Source organism: Mus musculus, chromosome X, assembly GCF_000001635.26.
Source record: "Mus musculus strain C57BL/6J chromosome X, GRCm38.p6 C57BL/6J".
In the NCBI taxonomy this organism is placed as follows: Eukaryota; Metazoa; Chordata; class Mammalia; order Rodentia; family Muridae; genus Mus; species Mus musculus.
In genome coordinates, this window is record NC_000086.7 from 57227079 (window position 1) to 57245753 (window position 18675).

The window sequence follows — 18675 nt, forward strand, 5'->3', positions numbered from 1 at the left end:
GTGATCAAGGGGGAAAGGCCCCTTGTGGGTGGGACCATCTCTGGGCTGGCTGTCTTGGGTTCTATAAGAGAGCAGGCTGAGCAAGCCAGGTGAGGCAAGCCAGTAAAGAACATCCCTCCATGACCTCTGCATCAGCTCCTGCTCCCTGACCTGCTTGAGTTCCAGTCCTGACTTCCTTTGGTGATGAACAGCAGCATGGAAGTGTAAGCCGAATAAACCCTTTCCTCCCCAACTTGCTTCTTGGTCATGATGTTTGTGTAGGAATAGAAACCCTGACTAAGACAGCCACCATGCCTGCTTTGTTCAGTACTAGGGGATTAAACCCTAGGCTTTGTACATGCTGGGAAAGCAGTGTGCCAGCTGAGCCCCAACCCCTAGCCCATAGTGCTGTCTTGATAACCATGGAAAGCTAAGGGAAAGAATTGAAATACACTCTCATTTTTGTTTTGTTTCCAAACAAAGAGAAAATGAACAAGGTACAAAATATTGCAGTCTTTGCTGTTTGGAAGGAAGCAAGGAACCACAAGATGCAAATGTCTGCTGTAACATGCTTTCAGATCAGGAGTACCCCACTTAAACAGAAGTAGCAGTGCCCTCCTGGGCTTCCAGTGGGAATGTATTTTGTGGTGTATTCAATCATTGCCATTGGAGCAGATTCTCTATATGGAGAGTTGCTTTCTCTTTGAAGAAGAAACTTAGAGCTGAGTGTGATTGCTGTTCTGCTAGTCTTGTAAGATTGTGGTTAGCTCTGGAGCTAGCCAGATAGAGTTGTAGTCCAGGCTTCACAATTTGTCAGTTTTATAACCATGGACAAATCGTTCAACCTGTCAGTAACTGTCCACATCTGAAAAGTTGGCTTTTGTTTTTGACACAGGGCCCAGGTTGCCCTAGACCTATGTGTTCCTTGCAGGGCTCGAATCCATGATGATCTTCCTGTCTCCAATTCTCCTAGTGAGGATATTATTTTTTGTACAGTTGATAGGGTTGATGAGGTCAGCAGAAAACCCCAGTAGACTGCTCTCTCAGGCTCATCACCAAACGAAGCACACTGTGGAACCCAGAGCAGTGGTCTGCATTCCGCACTGCAATTGGGTGAGGGAAGGGGGCATCCTAAGGTAGATCCCACTTGGTGGCTCCGACATCTGATAGCCCTTACCTGTGAAGTGGAAGGAAGAAAGCACCAAGTGTGGAGTGAAGTGAAAGCAAAAATACAGAGGAAAGAAGCTAGCAGGAGAGAGACAGACTTCTGTGAGGGAGGGAGAGGAAATGGAGGGGGAGGGGAGAGAAAGGGGAAGACAGAGAGAGAGCACAAAGGGCCATGTGCAACCGTGCACACCTGCAAATCTGTAACTCTAGCACTAGGGAGGCAGAAAACTAACAAGTTCAAGACTAGCTTAAGATACACTTGAGTTTACTCAGCCATGTTTGAGCTACATTGTGAGATTCATTCAAAAATGAACAAACAAAAGACCACTTCAGTTGCAAAGAATAGAGTTTGAATACAACAGAGAAGCCACTTTGAGGTATTGAAAAGCAATTCCCTAGATTTGACAAGTGTTCACTGGTAGACTAGAGATGTAGCTCAATTCATAGTGCATGCATATCATGCATGAGGCCCTGGGTTTAATACCCAGTACGTCATAGTACCTGGCTTAGTAATGCACATGTGTAATCCAAGAGTTCAGAGGCAGTGGAAGCAGAATTGGAAGTTTAAGGTCATCCTGGGCTACATGGTATATCTGAGGTCACCCTGGAGTACACAAGATTCTGTCTCAAACAAACAAACAAACTCAAAAATAAACACAAAATGGAGCTTTCTGCGGATTTCACAAGGGTTGTTTAATGGGCACAAAAGGCAGAAGAAATGTGGTATAGAAAGCTCAGTTCCAAGAGATAGACCAGAATATAGGCTCAAATCACACCCCTACCATGAAGTACTATATAATTCAATATCTGGGTACTTTTATTCACCTGTTAGATGGAGAATAACAGCAAGAAAGACCTGACAGTGTTGTTCAAGGTTTGATGAGCCTAAATATGTGAACTATTTAACCAAGTGCTAGTATGTGGGACTTAAATTTAACTATTCAAAGCAAGGAAGAACCAGTAAGGCAGCTCAGGCAGACAGTTAATTTAGTCTCTCCAAAAATGTGGGGACAAGGAAGTGAAAGGCAGTGGTATTCTGGTGAATTAATGGCTTCACAATCATTCCACGGAAGTTGTGACCCAAATACTACTATGACTACTGCCTGTCACTGCTACTGCTGTAGTGTCACCCACAAAACTTGAGCAGAGACATAACAATGTGGACTACAGAGACCAGAATATGTTGGAAATGTCCTACAGGCCACCGGAAGGCTGTCTAAATTAATACTCTCCACTCCACCCCAAATATTGGCATAAATGAAGTATATGCGAACCCTCTTTGAATCCAGAACCCTTGTTGCAACTTAACAAACTGTATATTTCCTTTTATGTTTTCAGGAGGGACATGGGGAGAAGAATAGACAGTATCTAGCTCAAATAATTCCCTCTCTGTCTCTCTGTCTCTGTTTCTGCCTCTGTTTCTGTCTCTTTCTTTCTGTCTCTTTCTGTCTCTCTCTCTCTTTCTGTCTCTCTCTCTCTGTCTCTCTCTCTCTCTCTCTCTCTCTCTCAGGTTGGGGGGGAGCTGTGTTTGTGGGGGTGTGTATGTGTGTGTCCATGAGAGAGTAAAGATGTAAAACGCATAGGTAGGTCAACATCAGGTATTGTTCACAAGACTCATCTACCTTTTGGATTTTTTAACTTCATTATTATAATGTGTTTATGATAGGTAGGGCATGCACATGCAGCATTTCATGTAGGGAGACAGTTGAGGACAACTTCATGGAGGTGGTTGTCTTCTTCCATCTTGATGAGTGTTCTAGGAATTTAACTCAAGTCATCAAACTTTCAGGGCAGGCACCTTCACTCAGTCATCTTGCCAGTCCCACCATGGTTTTTGAGATAGGGACTCTCCCTAGCCTAGAACTTGATGAGCAGGCTAGGCTGGTGGACCAGCAAGCCCCAGGAATCTACCTGTCTTTGCCATTTCAGTTCTGGGACTGTAGGTGCAAGCCACCACAGCACTATTTTGACATGTGTTCTGGTGATGTACTTTAGATCCTCCTGCTTTTGTGGCAAGCACTTCCCCAACTGGGTTGTCTCCCCAGCCCACCGTTCATACGTTTCATCCTACCTGGTGACACCAGAGATCACAACTGAAAATATCACAGATGGACAAACTCTTGTAAAATACAAAGATGGAGGAGCACTTGGATAGGAAAATGAATGTATCTCGTCTAATGTTGGAAGGAAATTTGTGAGATATAGTTCAAGTAGTTTGTAAGTTGAAGCCAGAAGATGAAAGATAGGGCAGTTAAGGAAAGTTCTATGTCACTAGTGGGTGACATTTGCTCACTACATTTCAGGTATGATCACAATATGAAATAAAACCTTAAGTGGAAAAGATAGGTTGGGGGAAGGCTGATGCGAGTGGACTAGCTAAAATTTCCAACCTCAACCTACTCCTCACTATTTCTAAAAGAAACAGAATGATTGAGTACTGGGCACTTAGTTGGGATCTAGAATAGCCTAAAGCTGGTCATGATGTTAAGCACACTTTGATCTGAGCACTGGAGAGCCAGAGGAAGACAGATCTCTGTGAGTTAAAGTCTGGCCTGGTATGCACAGTGAGTTTCAGACTAGCCATGACTACACAGTGAGACCTTGCTGCTGATAGATAGATAGATAGATAGATAGATAGATAGATAGATAGATAGATAGATAGATAGATAGAAGGTGAATGGAATTATTGTAAGGATCTATGAATCAATTGATGGATAGAATTATGCTATATACATAATGGAATGCTACTCAGCTTTTAAAAAGAAGAAACTAATCTATAACAGCATTAATGAACCTGGAGGGCATTGTGCCAGGTGAAATAAGCCAGGCAGAGAAAGGTGAATGCTGCAAGATCTCATTCATTCCTCACATGTGTAATATAAAAACAGAAGCTCATAGACGTGTAGGGGAAAATAGGAGTTAATCAGGGCATGAGTGAGGAAAGAGAAAGGCTAGTATTTTGATTAAAATGGACAAAGTTTCAGTAAAACAGGAAGAATTTGTATGTATACAATACACTGACTATAGTTAATATTTCTTTGTCTATCTCAAAAAAGTTAAAAGCAAAGACATTCAAAGTTCTCACTATAGACATTGTAATAGTTGAGGCAACGCATGCATGGATGTCATGATGTATGCGTGGAATGAAAGCTCACACCACTGTCACCAACAATTCATATTTGTCAGTTGAAAATAAAATGACATTTAAAGAACAACCTTCCTCTACATCAGTCAGTAAGAAAAAAATAAAACACAGGACCTTATTTATAAAGCACTGTTTATTCTTGTTTATTGAAAATGTCCATTTTAAAAGTCTTTAAAATAAAAACAAGTTTAGAAAATCTGAGCTCCTATAAGAAGGGACATAACAGAGGGGAAACTGAAAGGCCCCTAAGGGCAGCAGTTTACTTCCAGAGTATTGTAAACAACACAACTATGGAGACATGACTGTGGAGTTAACATGGCTTCATTTCCTTTATATTATTTAGTGTGTAAGCATGGGCAGCCCACTGCACAAGTTTCCTTATCCAGAGTACCAAGGGCCTCTCCTCATAAGGGCAAAGTCCCCAAACATGCATATGTACACATCCTTTATGAGACCTTTCAATGTCTTAAGCAATGAACTAAATTATTTGGCGACCACAAAAGTGGTTTTTCCTATGGACAAATTTTGCACATTGATTGCCAACTATTGACCAAGCACAGACAGGACAAATGGGAACATGTGGGTTGCTACTGTTATTCCTTTTGTAAAAATGTTTTACATGAAAGATGTCTCATAGAAATCTCTGGGCTTAGAAACAGGACAGCTGTTCTTAGCAACCTTTACTCTCTAAGCTGACAAAGATAGCTCTATGCGATTGTCTGAGGTTGGCCTTTAGGAATACTCCACATCCTGTGGGTGCTATAATGTTGGCCATGTAACATGAGATAATAGCACTGTACCATAAAGTTATGGAAACTGTGAGAGCCTCCATATCACAAAGGAAAAGGGCTCCTCAACAAGCTTTTAGGCCTCAAGGTTGGTTTTGAAACAACCCTTACAGGGCCCAATCAAATAATATACACGTAAGCCTTTGGTTGGCTTTCTGCATCTTTTTCCAGTGACTTTGCCATCTGGCCAAGTTGTGCTGTCATCTGAGGAGGTAGGTGAGAGCTGTGTTCCTCCATCCTCAGCCCATTTTGACTTGTGTTGAATTTAGGTATACAGTGTTCTTCTGGGGCTCTCTGTGAAATCTGCTTTCTCACGGGTCACTTTTCTGGACCACATACAAAGTCAATGGTTTGACATTATAAACAACTTGAACAAACTAGTTTCAAATAGTCAGCTTCACTGACAGCCTGCTCCAGCTAGGAGGGGCCCTTTAACTCAGGGTCTATAATCTGGATCATCATCCTAGAGGCCACTGATGAGTCCAACTTCTCATTGCAGAAACCAGAGCTTGGTGAGATGGGATGGAAGGTGTACGAGGGCACAATATTTTCTCACCCAAGTTGTTTAGAAAGGTGAAAAGGTTGTCATGGGAATATTCAAAGTAAAGTCATTGCTCACAGTAACTGACAAGATAAGCAAAGCAAATCCATGATCATTGACACCCCACTTTGTATGGCTGGCTAAAAGCATGGGGTTGAGGGGAGGTAGAAAACTTACATAGAGGCAGAGGGCTGGGCTGTAAAGCTACGCTATACTAGGGATAAGTACTCCATCAAGCTGCTTTGCCCTGCTGCTGACGGAGGACTGCCTGAAGCAATTTGCTGAGAGACTTGGTGCTGGTGTGGATGGTTGGAGTTCCTACCACACTGACTTTAAATGGACAACAGCACAGAGGGCAGAGGGCATAAGGGCACTACACTGTTCTTGATCTCAACAGACAACATGGGCAATAAGTTCTTAAAGTACTGAAGGGGGCCATATGATAGTAAAGGGAAGTGCAACTGGGTCACTGGGCAAAGGTGTTCATTTTCACCTACTCTATACATAGCCTGAGAAGCTTAGCCTCCAGCGAATTAGGTAGTAAAGGGCTGTTGGGCATAGCAAAGTATTGGGGCCATTTTGGCCACCACGTCAGGCTATTTCCCCCTGTTAAAACAAGTGTCAATCAACTGATAACCAAGCAATAAACTCTGAATCAAACAGTGGAGGGGGAAGGGGGAGGGGAAGGGAGAGAGGAAGAAAGAGAGAGCATCCCAACACCACAAAGCACAAAGCTCAAATGCACAGTGAAACCATTCAGCTGGCCACTTTAAGGAGTGCTGAAGGCACTGTGCTCAGCTGCACAGTGATGGTTACTGGAGAATCGAGGTCTTGCTGCTGGATTCAGATCGAATGCATTCATCTGTTTGTTTCAACAGCTTCCGGACCAGCTTCTCTAGGTCCTTCCTCGACTTCAATTCTTCTTCCAGACATTGCTTCATTTTTTTATTCTCCTTGAAGGGAAAAGAGTTATTAATCACTGAGCTAAGGCAGCCCTTCTCGGGGTTCCTCCCCCTCCTACTTCCCCTCCTCATCATAGCATCCTTCACACTGACTACATATTCTGAGAGCAGGCTGTCTCTTGGTTCTCTGCCTGTGTGTAAGCAGCCTCCTACACTCTTCACTTTTCTCCAAATGTCCTTGCAGATGGAACCTGCTGCACAGACAACTTGCTCCATGCTTTTTCATTCAGGATTACTTTTCTTTCAATGCAAGCATGTGCTAAGAGGCTCCCCAAATATCTCTGGTGCCAACTTCATCTTCTGAGTGCCAGACCCATAGGGCCATATCAATGGGGCAGGTCAAATACCTTAAACTTATTATGTTCTAAAGGGAACTTAGTATCACTTCTCCCACTACCCGAAACCTCTTCCAGTGCTTCTGGATCCTTGAGAGGTTGCCCACCATAGCAAATTAGACAACCAGGGAAGACGCTTCTCTAATGTCTGTTCTCTCCTGATCCTTGCCCTGTGCCATAATGTGCCATAAGCCTCGACTCTGCAATGTCTCTTTATATTTGCTCTATTCCTCATGGCCTCACTGGCCGGCCTCAGCTCTCGACTTCACCATGCCTCATCCAGGATATGCTAAGCATTCCACAAGTGCTCCTGCAGGCTCTCGACTCCCCTCTTCCCTATGCATCCCCTTCTCACAGGTACAATCAGTCTTATCACATATGGAACATAGGACCACACTGCCCATAAATTCACAAACCACCACAGACAACTCTCTCTTCCATCTTTCCTTACTAACTTCTTTCCTCTTTTATATCTCCTTCATTATTCCCTTTATTTGTTTTCATGACAAGGTCTTGCTATACCAGACTAGCGAATCCATGATGTCCTTACCTCAACCTTCCTAATGGCTAGGATTGCAGACAGGTACCACCATACCTGAGCTTGCTTACATTTATTAAAAGATGTGTGGGAACAAGAAAGCTGTATCTAAGTTTGGGACTCTGCTGTATATATCTAAATAGAAAGGCTCAGAAATTCAAGGCCATATGGTAAAATAAATAAAACCCACCTGATACCACAAAGAAAATAGCAACCCTCCCTTAGTATCTGCTCCTGGGCTCTTCCTGAATCCCTCTCCCAGTGGCAAAGAAGACAGAGCAATTCTATTTTTATCTGAGAAGATAGCTTTGGTAATGCATTACCTGCTTCAGTTCCTTGACCTCATCCTTCAAGGCATAGACAGTATCAACAAGGCTCCTAAAATATACAGAGCAAATTTATAAATGAATGGTTGGTACTGAAGTGCTGATAAATAAGGAGCCTACCATTCTATATAAATACAGAGATGGAAATATCAGTGGGTTTCTACTTGATGGGGAGAAAGAATGACCCACATCCTTTCTCTTCATAGGAGGAAACCTCTCATCACATATGCTCATTTCAACACCATGTTACAGCATCATTTCTATACTGCACAGTTCACTTCTCAGTCCCAGCTCATGTGACCAGAACATAACAGATTGCAACAATGAAATGTGTTTTCTTTTTCAATTTGAGGACATGGTAGACAAATTTGAAATGATATATTTAAAGTATAATATTTAAAGTATACAGCTTTGGTGTGTTTGTCTTATGAAATTATGTCATAAATGAAATTATTATCACAACCATCACCACATGTATTTATAGCTACAATTTGTGTGTGTGTGTGTGTGTGTGTGTGTGTGTGTGTGTGTGTGAGAGAGAGAGAGAGAGAGAGAGAGAGAGAGAGAGAGAGAGAGAGAGTATTGGGAACACAGGAGGTCAATGCTCTTAGTAAATTTCAAGTTTAAAAAAATATTGCTATAAAAAAAAAAGCCGGGCATAGTGGCGCACGCCTTTAATCTCAGCACTTGGGAGGCAGAGGCAGATGGATTTCTGAGTTCAAGGCCAGCCTGGTCTAGAGAGTGAGATCCAGGACAGTAGGGCGATACAGAGAAACCCTGTCTTGAAAAACCAATATATATTGCTATTAATTATAGTCACTGTTAGATAGACTAAAACTTACCTATCACCCTATACAAATGAACATTAAACTTTTTTTTTATCACCATCACCTATTTCTTCTACCCCCTCCAAGCTTCTGGTCTATTCTGCTCCTATGAGTTCAATTTTTAAAAGAGTCTCATCCTTTGGTTTTATTGCTGCAGCTTTAGAGTAGGGGTAAATATTACTTACAATATAATTAAAGCTATGCTATCACAAGACCCTATATATGCTACAATAGCCATGCTATGGTATTACTCTTTATTTAGCTAACCTTTCATAACAGAGAATTAGGACATTAAAAAAATAATAATTTTTAAAAAATGATGATGAAGTTCCCTGGTTAGTGGTGGCATTCCTTGTTTCTCGATTTCTTCCAAATCAAGGAACTTTCAGATCAGATTTTAGTTGGGGATTTTTTTTTAAGATTAATTTTTATGTTTGATGTGTGCGTTTATGTGCATGTGAATGCAGGTACTCAAGGAGGCCAGAAGAGGGCGCCAGATCACCTAGAACTGGAATTTCAAGCAGTGTGAGCTAGGTGCCCTACCTGTGTCTTGTGAATTTAACCAGGGTCCTCTGAAAGATCAGCTGGTGCTCTTAACTACTGAATCATCTCTCTAGGCCCTAGGTTTTCGTTTTTATTCTGTCACTTACTGTCATTTTGAACATGTGTAACCAGTTTTCTTTTTGTCTTGTCATGGCTACTACTTACTTTATATATGAAATAAGGATAATACTACATCCCTTGCAGCCTTCACAAGGCTAATGATGACTACTATATCAATAATAATGTTCTTAATAACAATAATTACTATAGATGGGCATACATTTTTGAGTGCTAACCTTTATAAAGGTTATAAAACATTTTGTGATCAAAAAATAACACAGAAAGTATCTCCATCACTCACATTTTACAGATGAGGAAAACAAATTCAGAGAGGTGGAAGAGCTAGCCCAGGGTGACACTAACAATAGCCCAGGCAATAACCCTGACAATACACAGCAAATTGAGAGAAGAACTTGGACTCTAGCCTGTTCTCTTGAGCAGGACTATGTATGTGCAGCATCCCTCCACGGCCTTTGCATCAGCTCCTACCTCCAAGTTCCACCCTTGTTTGAGTTCCTGCCCTGGCTTCCCTAGACGTTGGAGAGTGACCTGAGAGTTGTAAGCTGAGATAAACAGTTTCTTCCTCCAACTTGTTCATGGTTATAGTGTTTTATTATAGCAACAGAAGCCCTAAGACAGGATGTCATGCCTACTTTAGGCCCCAGACATGTCAAGAAAGCAACATTCTCTACTCACTTCTCTTCAATGATGGTCTGCCCATTACTTCTGGTTTCTTCAATAATGAGTTTCTCTTCCTCGGGGAGTAGAACTTGTGGAACAGAATCTTTACGAGTACCTGTAAGTGATGATCACGATCATGTAAGATGGGGTAGGGAGTTATCAGAGGCAGACCTAGGTATTTGTTCCTTTCTATTGTAGTTACAGCAGAGACATTCTTCATGCCCTTGTACTCAAAGGGCAAGCATGCCACTTTTACACTTCCCGATAGGGGACTCTAAATGACCAAATGACCTTATTTTGTCTTCAAGAAGGGGAACTGATGTGGTAGGAGTCCCAGACTTTTCTGTTTTCCCTTTCCCAGAGCAAAGAGCTCATCACTGATCACCCAGTCTCTGCATGCCTCCAAGAGTCACACAGCACATCCCATGATCACTGGGAATTCTTTAATTTCAGTGAAGATCGGGCTGAGAGGCAGCACTGCTCTGGGGTACAACACGGCAAAACGGGCTGCAGAAGCAGCACTCGTTCCTTCCATGGTCCTCTAGGAAATGCAGAGCAGCCTAAAGCTATTTTGGTGGTGGGTACAGTGGAGATGGGAGATTATCTCAGCAACAAAACTCAGGTTTCTTCACTTCTCTCTGCCCACACTGCCTCTCCAGCCTGGCAATCTAGATCCTTCCTCTCTGGGTTCAGAGACATAATCTTTGGTCTGTCTAAGCCACTGTCTAGGTCACTGTTTTGGAAGAGTATCCTGCACAGAGGTATACATTCACTGCTTTCCTTGACCACTTCCATTTCCCCAGAGGGAAGATGTGTTTCCCTTTCTGTGTTCGGAGAATGGCCCTTCATCAGTATGCAGAAGATAAATGGATGGATAAAAGAAAGCCAAGAGCAGTCATTTCTAGGGAAACAGGACATTAGACTGGCCCATGATGCTGCTGAAATGTTGGCCACATCTGAGTGTCAAGCGGGATACTTCCTACATGTCCAAGGGAATGTAAGAAGGAGGAACAAAACTGCTCTTTTTCTTAGGGCAGATCACATGCCTGAGCTTTTACCTCTGAGTACAGGGCTAGACACCAAAGTAGAAAAACAAGTGGCTCAGAGGTGAGGTAAGGTCAGATTTTGTATGAGGGATGCTCTGGTGTCTCCTCGTCCCCATTTCCACCCTACCTTTCACAATAAAAACTTCTCTCACTCTCCTCCCCCAGCTCATCAAAACTTATTAGAACCGAGCATGCCAGAAGTGCAGCCAGGTTGCATCTGTGGTACACTGTCCCTGTTCACAGTGAAATGTATTGATTTCCACATCAAATGCTTTCCTTTTGTGACAGCCTGTGAGATGTGTTACTTTGTGTTAAGGCAGTCTCTTATGAAATCCCTCTCATTCCGAGTAAGCAGCTGGTCAGCAGCTGTGAATACTACAGCACCAGGGGATGTTCATTCCCTATGCAGATGAGAAAAACTCTCTAAAGGGGCCAGTTCAGTAATGGCGTAAAGTCTGAGATGAGAGAAAACGAAATATATAATCTATGTGACCTAGAGTGCGAAGAGCACAAGGGTTTGTCAAAAGGCATCACCCAGCTTTCAAGGGTATAACCTAAAAGCTGTTTAGGCAAATGCCCAAATCTCACAGCTCCTTGAGACATTTTATACATTGTGAAGTCTCAGCTGTGTAGCTACATTTTTCGGATTTTCAGAGCAACTTTGAAACCCAAGTCTGATGAAGCATCGCTCACTTCAATACATAGCTGATGAGAGATAGTATTCTGACTTCCTTTCCTATTCTGCCTATAAGACGAGATTAGCATCAGTTTGCAGACACAGGAACTCTCTGGGCTCTTTAATTCCTAACTAGTGCTGGTGGAGGTATCTGTGTAGATCAAAAGAGAGTGACTTTAAAAAAATTTTTTTTCTCATTTCTATCACCTCTAACATTTTCCCTCTTGCATCTCTTTCTCTCTGGGTGAAAAGCAACAGTTCATAAGCAAACCACCCAGTAACTAAAGCACCTTATCTGAAAGATTCAGTCCTGCACTTCTGCTCTGCATTGAGTCACATGCTTTTCATACCCTGCAAACCCAAACCCCATCTTATTGAAGGTTTTTTTTTCCTTCTAAGAGACAGTGAGCACTAAACAATAAAACCCCATTCATTAGCAAAAGCAGTGTGGCGAATTCTAATTGAGCCATTACCTTGTTGAAAACTGGCGCTGGTGCAATAAGCTTCGATCACCTTAAGAATCTGAGCATCCTCTTCCAGGGCAGCAGTACCTGTCAAATTTAATCAGTAATAACTTTTGCTACATATATGACCCCAAACACTCAAAATGATGTGTTGTGCCCATCACTGCCAAGGGTTCGCAGTGTTTCTGAAAGGCAGGTAGAAATTTGTTCAAGCCCCACGAGGCAAAAGAATGCTATCAAGAATAACCCCAAGAGTTCTGGGGTCATTACCCAGGGGAAGGAATGTTGCTTTGAAGTTCAGAACTCTAAAGCAGTAAGGGTTTTATTAATAATCTCTTGAAGGCTAAAATGATGGCAGTGGGCTTGGTTTTGCTCTAACTCTCATCCAGGACACCAAAGTCTTTCTATCAATTAAATTTCAAGACTTGCCTTCTTTAAGAGTCTTTTCCTGTTGACCCCACCCATCTTTTCAACCAGCCAGATATCACTTATCATCTCCCCAACTCAGTCTTTAAATACTCAGATGGCAATGTTCCACTAATAAGTTTAGGTAACAGTGGGGTTGGAGCTTCAGGAGTTGAAGTTTAGCAAAGATATAATTTTAATATATTATATTATATTACATTATATTATATTATAATTTATTATATCATATCAGAGTCTCATACAGTCCAGGGTTACAGCTAACTTGTTATGTAGCTGAGGATGAGTTGAAATTCTGATCTTCCTACCTCCACCTTCCAAGCAGGGATTAGAGGCACATGCCACCATGCCTGGTTTATATCATGCTAGGGATCAAACTTTGGGCTTTGTGCATGCTCAACAAGCACTCTATGAATTAAGCTATGTCCCTAGCCACAGGAAAGATTTAACTAAACTATACTTGCAACTGATATATGCATTGCTTGCTAAAACACTGATGTCTCCATGTATGCTCCCAAAGTTCCCTTGTTCACAATTTTAGAGTCAAATACAGACATATCGATTGTCTGGCTGACTTTGTAGGCATCTCCTAAATACAGCTCTGTTTTCTGATGTCAGCAGACTGACTCCATGGGCAACTGAGGACATCCCTGAGCATGAGACTGTCCGACCGATTTCTGTCCTCAGGTCCATTTGGTTTTTCAGAAAAAAATATTCCAGGCATCAGAAATCTAGAGGGAAAAATGTGCCCTTAGAAAATGGGTACCAATTGGGGGATCTAAACCAGGTGGGGTGAGGTGATGCAGCATGAAAATGGTCCAGACTGATGTCTGTCAGAGTCAGCAGGAAGTGCAGCAGGAGGAAGCTTATTCTGAAGTCTTAGAAGTGAGCAAATTTTCTGTGTATTTTTTTACAACAGATGATGCCAAGAACAAACTGCTCTAATTATCTGCTTTTTAAACATTGTCATGTTAGTTCACCCATAAATAACTTTGCAAAAGTACAGGCACATACTTTTCCTAATCACGTATTCTTCCTCGGATGCTTTCCTCTCCGTCTTTCTTTTGTGAAGAAACTTCTTCATTGTTTTGGGGCTCTTACTAGATTCCTGTAAGGGTAGCAGTTTCTCCATGAATTAACATTCTCTTCCAAACACGAATGAAAATAAAACAAATAAAATGAATCGGAATACATCTCTCATCGCGATAACATCCATTAGGGAAGGGTCAGACTTTTAGATCACACATACTATAAATGGCTCCAGTAAACTCGGAAAGGTTCAACAAAGCACAGGCAATGGCGTTGCCACAGGGATGAGAATAAGAATGGAGAAGGATGCAGATTGTGCAGGAGGGTCAGTGCCTTTAGGGTACCATCTGCAGCAGAAGTAATGGGATTTCAATCCCAGAAGAGTACTAGCATTCCTAACTTGTTTTATATTCACCATGGATAGTTGGAAGTGGATTAAGTAAGCGATGCAACTACTAATAGAACAGTTCTAAGAGCTTAAAACTGCTTGAATAAGTTTTGCTGAGCAATGGCCCTACAAAGGAAACTGTAATTCCTATCAGTCAGATGGGAAAATTAAGGTGGAGAGAGTGGTTTTCTCAGAGAGGAGAATTTCATGAAGGGTTTCCTGATAAATAAATTTGGCTTATATATAGCCAAACCACACCTTTAATTGGTGCTCAATAAAGGTGAAATTTAGTGAATTTGCTTTTTGCCACATTTTTTTAAAAAAAATCTATTCAATATTAATTTGCAAATAAACAAATTGGAACACTTAGAATCCCAATATAGTATTCTGATATTCCATATTGTCCAGAATCTATGTATCTATATATCTATCTGATACATGAGGTATAACTAGTATTGTAAAATATAGGGAACAAAGGATTTAATTGCTTTCCCTTAGCCGTGGTGACTCCACTTAAACTTAAAAAGAGGCAAACATGAAAACCACACGTGATTTAAGAAAAAAAATAAGAGGAAAAGCTAGCATTAAAAACATAGGGAAAACGAGCATTTTAAAGGCATGATATATAAAGTGAAATTTTACAAGGACCAAACACAAGCCTGCTTTTGAAGAAAGTACTTACATGTCAGAATTGCATCTTCACATTTTAGCCACCAATTATAGCAAGGGACAAAACAAGCATAAAGGAAAGCTTCATTCACCAAAGGTTACAGCACAAGGACATTACGATGTCACTGTTCTACCCTTACCTTTAAGATATAAGACATCCTCTAAAATGAATATGTAAAGAAAGAAAAGATGAGCGTGAGAGGTTGATGGTTATAATGACCACATCCATTTATCAATAGTTCTAAAACAACATTTGAAATGTTAGTGTTATCATCAATTACACAGAAAGAATACCGCCACATTTCCCACATTAGTCTCAGATGCAATACCCTCATGCAAAAGTCCAAAGAATCCAGTTCTTTACCGTATTAAAAGTGCCGAAAAATCACCAAAATGCACAGGAATAGCAAGAACATATTAATAACTCTCTTTCCCCAGCAGAAACAAAGTGATCATGCCTTAGTTTTAATAGATTAGTTATGTGTAGGATTAAAGTCAACTTGACCCTTCAGAATTTGCCTTGGTATGAATTCAGTAACTGACAGTTGCAAAATGTCCATTATTAAAAATGGGAATAGGTTACTATAAAGTGGAACTCCTGGTTCAAGTACTAAAAGAAAACTGAATGGTTGTAGGCCAATTTCAAAGCAGATCTGCAGGACCATTTCCTGCCCAAATTCTCTATAGGGTTACATTTTTTAAAAGTATGCTCAAGAATCATGTCTATTATGCCAGTTGAAAGGGTTAAAAATCCTCCAGTGTCTATATATTGTTCTATTTTGCACTGAGAGACAGAGGCAACAATTAACGGGAACAAAAGCATGATTGATCAAATCAAAACACACTCAAAACTGAGCAACATCTCCAGTAGCAAAGCACACCAAACAGAGAATTATACATTGTCTTTATATCCAAATTCTAAGGTTCATTTCATAACTGTCAGCAACTTACTCTTCATACAACAAGACCTGAAGAGTAGTTATTAATAAATGAGAATCTTTTCCGAAATATGAAATAAGTAGAAATAAGTAAAAAGGGAAAACATCGCTGGATGAAAAAGGTAATAAATACTGTGTCATTAAGGGAGCTAGTGACTGACATGCCTTGACTCCACTTGTAGAGCAGAGGACCAGCCACACTGGCCATGACATATCTTTGTAGCACTAGGCAGATATGATGCCCTGTGTAGGAAGTTGCTACTGAGAAGCCCCTCTGTAAAAAAAGACATTCCTTTCATGTAATTCTTCTATCCTTCCCACTATAGCAAACATTGCTTTCGTGGTTGAGACACATGCGTTGGTCTCATGATGTTTGGTGATTGGGCTTTATTGATCAGCATGCTACAAAATGAAGTATCAGATATTGATTAGAAATGCAACTTCCAAAGATGCATTTCTTGTTTGAGATGTGTGTACATAGCTAGCTAATCTAAAGAATCATTCTCTCTTCGTAGAGAGAAAACAGAGACACCTAAAGAAACAGGCAGTGTACTTGAACTGTTCAGTTCCATCAATGTGTATATATGGGGAACAGGGGAATGCAAAATTAAAAAGCAACCACTGAATCTAGCAAGTCAAGACTATATATATATATATATATATATATATATATATATATATATATATATCCTATCATAAATTCTAGCATATTCTCACTGAACTATTTGCAGTAAGCTCCAAAATTAGCTTGTCAGAAGCATTTTACACCATACATAGCAAAATTACCTCTTTATAACCTAGTGCTGCTGATGGTCTAAGTGGAGGTGCAGGTCGTAGGCAACTTAAACTCCACGGTTTTATAATTTGAGGAGGCTCCAAGGGTCCTCGGGGCTGTCCGGTAGAGCTAAAAGACTGGGAAAATGTCTCATGAGATGCTGGCAATCTGCCATCTGAACCCAACCTGGTACCACACAGTGAGAAAATGACAATAGCTTCATTGGATCAGCAAAGCCAGACATGAAATGGGGAATGTGGAATAGTGAAAGTGTCCAATTGGAAAGCTGACAGTTTCTACATAAAGTTATGGGGTCTCTAAGGAACAGCACAAAATGGACTTGGTGTCCCATGACCCTGTCCTTTCTTTTCTGCAATTCCATTTAAGGCAGAAATGTATCCTCTGTAAGGGAGGAAAATGGAACAACAGAAACCATTCAAGGTTCAGCGATGTGTTTGGCACTCACTTAGAATCTTAAATGGATTATTTCATCCAACTAAACTACGACGACACTCAGCGAAGTGAAGAAACTGGCTAGTAATTGGCAAAGACAAGACTTGAACCCAAAGCCTGTGTTCTGCCACCACAACAGACACACAGCACTCAAAATAGGAATGTTGGCATTGCAGGTTTGAGTGTTAACAGACAACAGAGGAAAGCTTCCGTTTCACCCAGCAAGTACAGTGATATCTCACTAATTCCAATTCCACAAGTTATTGGTTTCTGAGAACTCAGAGGATGGCAATGGTAAAAGCGTCCCTTCCATGCAAGTTCCTGAGCAGATGTAAGAGGACGGGATTCCATGGAATTGTTCAAGCACTCAGGGAAGTGAGCTCCCTGCTTTGACTTAGCACATGATTCCTGTGAGAATATCAGTTGTACAAGTCTTGTTTCTAATTAAAACATTTTAGAAGGGCCTTTGGCAGGAAACACTTGGCTAGTAGTTAGCCAGGGTCCCTTAAGACTGCTGACCAAAAGCACACACACCTAAGTGAAATGTTTTGTTAATTTCAATGGGCCTCAACAATCATGAGCAATCAGAATCAGTGAAGTTTAACTGTACTTCAAAATCTATAAATAGAGACCACCCAAAGTCAAACGGCATGCTTGCTGCTGATTTTTAGAAATCTTTAGTAGGCAAAGTCTGACAGGAAAAAAAAATAAGAAAGAAACCTTCATTAATCCTAATACTTCAATAATCCCAACAATCCCAATGGACTACTTACAGAATGAGTACTACATGATGAGGAGGAGGTCTTAGACAATGAACCGCAAGAGGTTGGTCCTTTGGTCAGTCTGTTCAGCTGCTCCATCCACTCCTGGAAGTCCTGGTTATTGTTGCAATGGACCACAATTCTCTCAACCGTGCTACCTATATCACCAAATTATGAGCATTTAGGAACAAAAGGCAAGGATCTGTCTCATAAACATACTTTGCAGAATCTTAGACACATTATAAAACCAAACAGTAAACACACTGGCAATCTGGAAGCGCACATGTACTGACATGCCATCTAGTTCAATTTATTCTAAGAATATTGTACTGTTTTGCCCATTGTCCAAGATGAAAAAAACATGTTGAAAAATCTTTAGGCAAATACCAAATCTTAGGCTCCTTATTGGTGAGGACAGGTTTGGATAAAGCTGGGAACATTAGCCCTGTCTGTGACATCCATGTAGAAGTGCAGGCATTACAGGTAAATCACAGAGGTCCCCAAAAAGGGAAAATGTCAAGGAGAATTATGAAGCCTGGGTATTTTGCTCAATTTGTATAGAAAGTTGTGTGGCTTCTTAGAACACAGCCAAGCCTTGCTGGTGTATAGGTTGGTGATAAGAGTAGACAGAAGGCTGCACCTTTGGCTTCTTGGCCACCATGAACCATATGACAGTGAAGGAGAAAGTCAGTCTCGTTATTCTCCAGCTCTTACAAGTAGCTCTTAAGCAAGAGAAGATGGAAAGTACTGGCAAAGCTGGGGCTATTAAATGACCAAGAAGATTCGTGACTTTATGGGTCTACTCTAGTTATTCTGAGGAATGGAATGGGCTTTGCCATATCCACATAAAGCCTGCTGATGAACTACACAGGGGAAAATAATAGCATTTATTTGTTTAAACTCCACTTTATTCCAAAAAGGATTTGAAGTAGCTACATGGAAAGGAGAAAATTACCCACCTGTGATTTCGAACATACAGTCACTGCCTTCAATTTCATCCAATCTGTTCACTACCATCCCTGCTATTGGTATTTTTCCCTAGCAGAAAAAAAAAGTCTTCCTATTAATTCTATGATTGTACATATTTCTCTCAGACTTTTGATCCTCTCAGGAATCACACGGCAAGACATATTTCACTAGTCTGACAAGAGATAAGGCTTC

The 18675-nt window shown here is 41.0% G+C and overlaps 1 protein-coding gene across 10 annotated transcripts in view; it reads right to left on the reverse strand.

The window, feature by feature from the left end:
* Positions 1-4406: 4406 nt before the first annotated feature.
* Positions 4407-18675, reverse strand: part of Arhgef6 (Rac/Cdc42 guanine nucleotide exchange factor (GEF) 6) — a 107274-nt gene continuing 93005 nt past the window's right edge. For 4 of the 10 annotated variants that reach the window (NM_152801.2, NM_001358573.1, XM_030251508.1 and 1 more), the window contains 9 exons: positions 18474-18552; positions 17527-17672; positions 16312-16437; positions 14728-14748; positions 13516-13609; positions 12088-12165; positions 9908-10007; positions 7779-7833; positions 4407-6573 (listed from right to left, as the gene is read on the reverse strand). In NM_152801.2, coding sequence (NP_690014.2) covers positions 6433-6573; positions 7779-7833; positions 9908-10007; positions 12088-12165; positions 13516-13609; positions 14728-14748; positions 16312-16437; positions 17527-17672; positions 18474-18552 — 840 coding nt within the window. In that variant the 3' untranslated portion in view covers positions 4407-6432. The remainder of the gene's footprint in view (positions 6574-7778; positions 7834-9907; positions 10008-12087; positions 12166-13515; positions 13610-14727; positions 14749-16311; positions 16438-17526; positions 17673-18473; positions 18553-18675) is intronic. The other 6 variants (XM_006528313.3, XM_030251510.1, XM_030251511.1 and 3 more) reach the window with 3 other exon arrangements.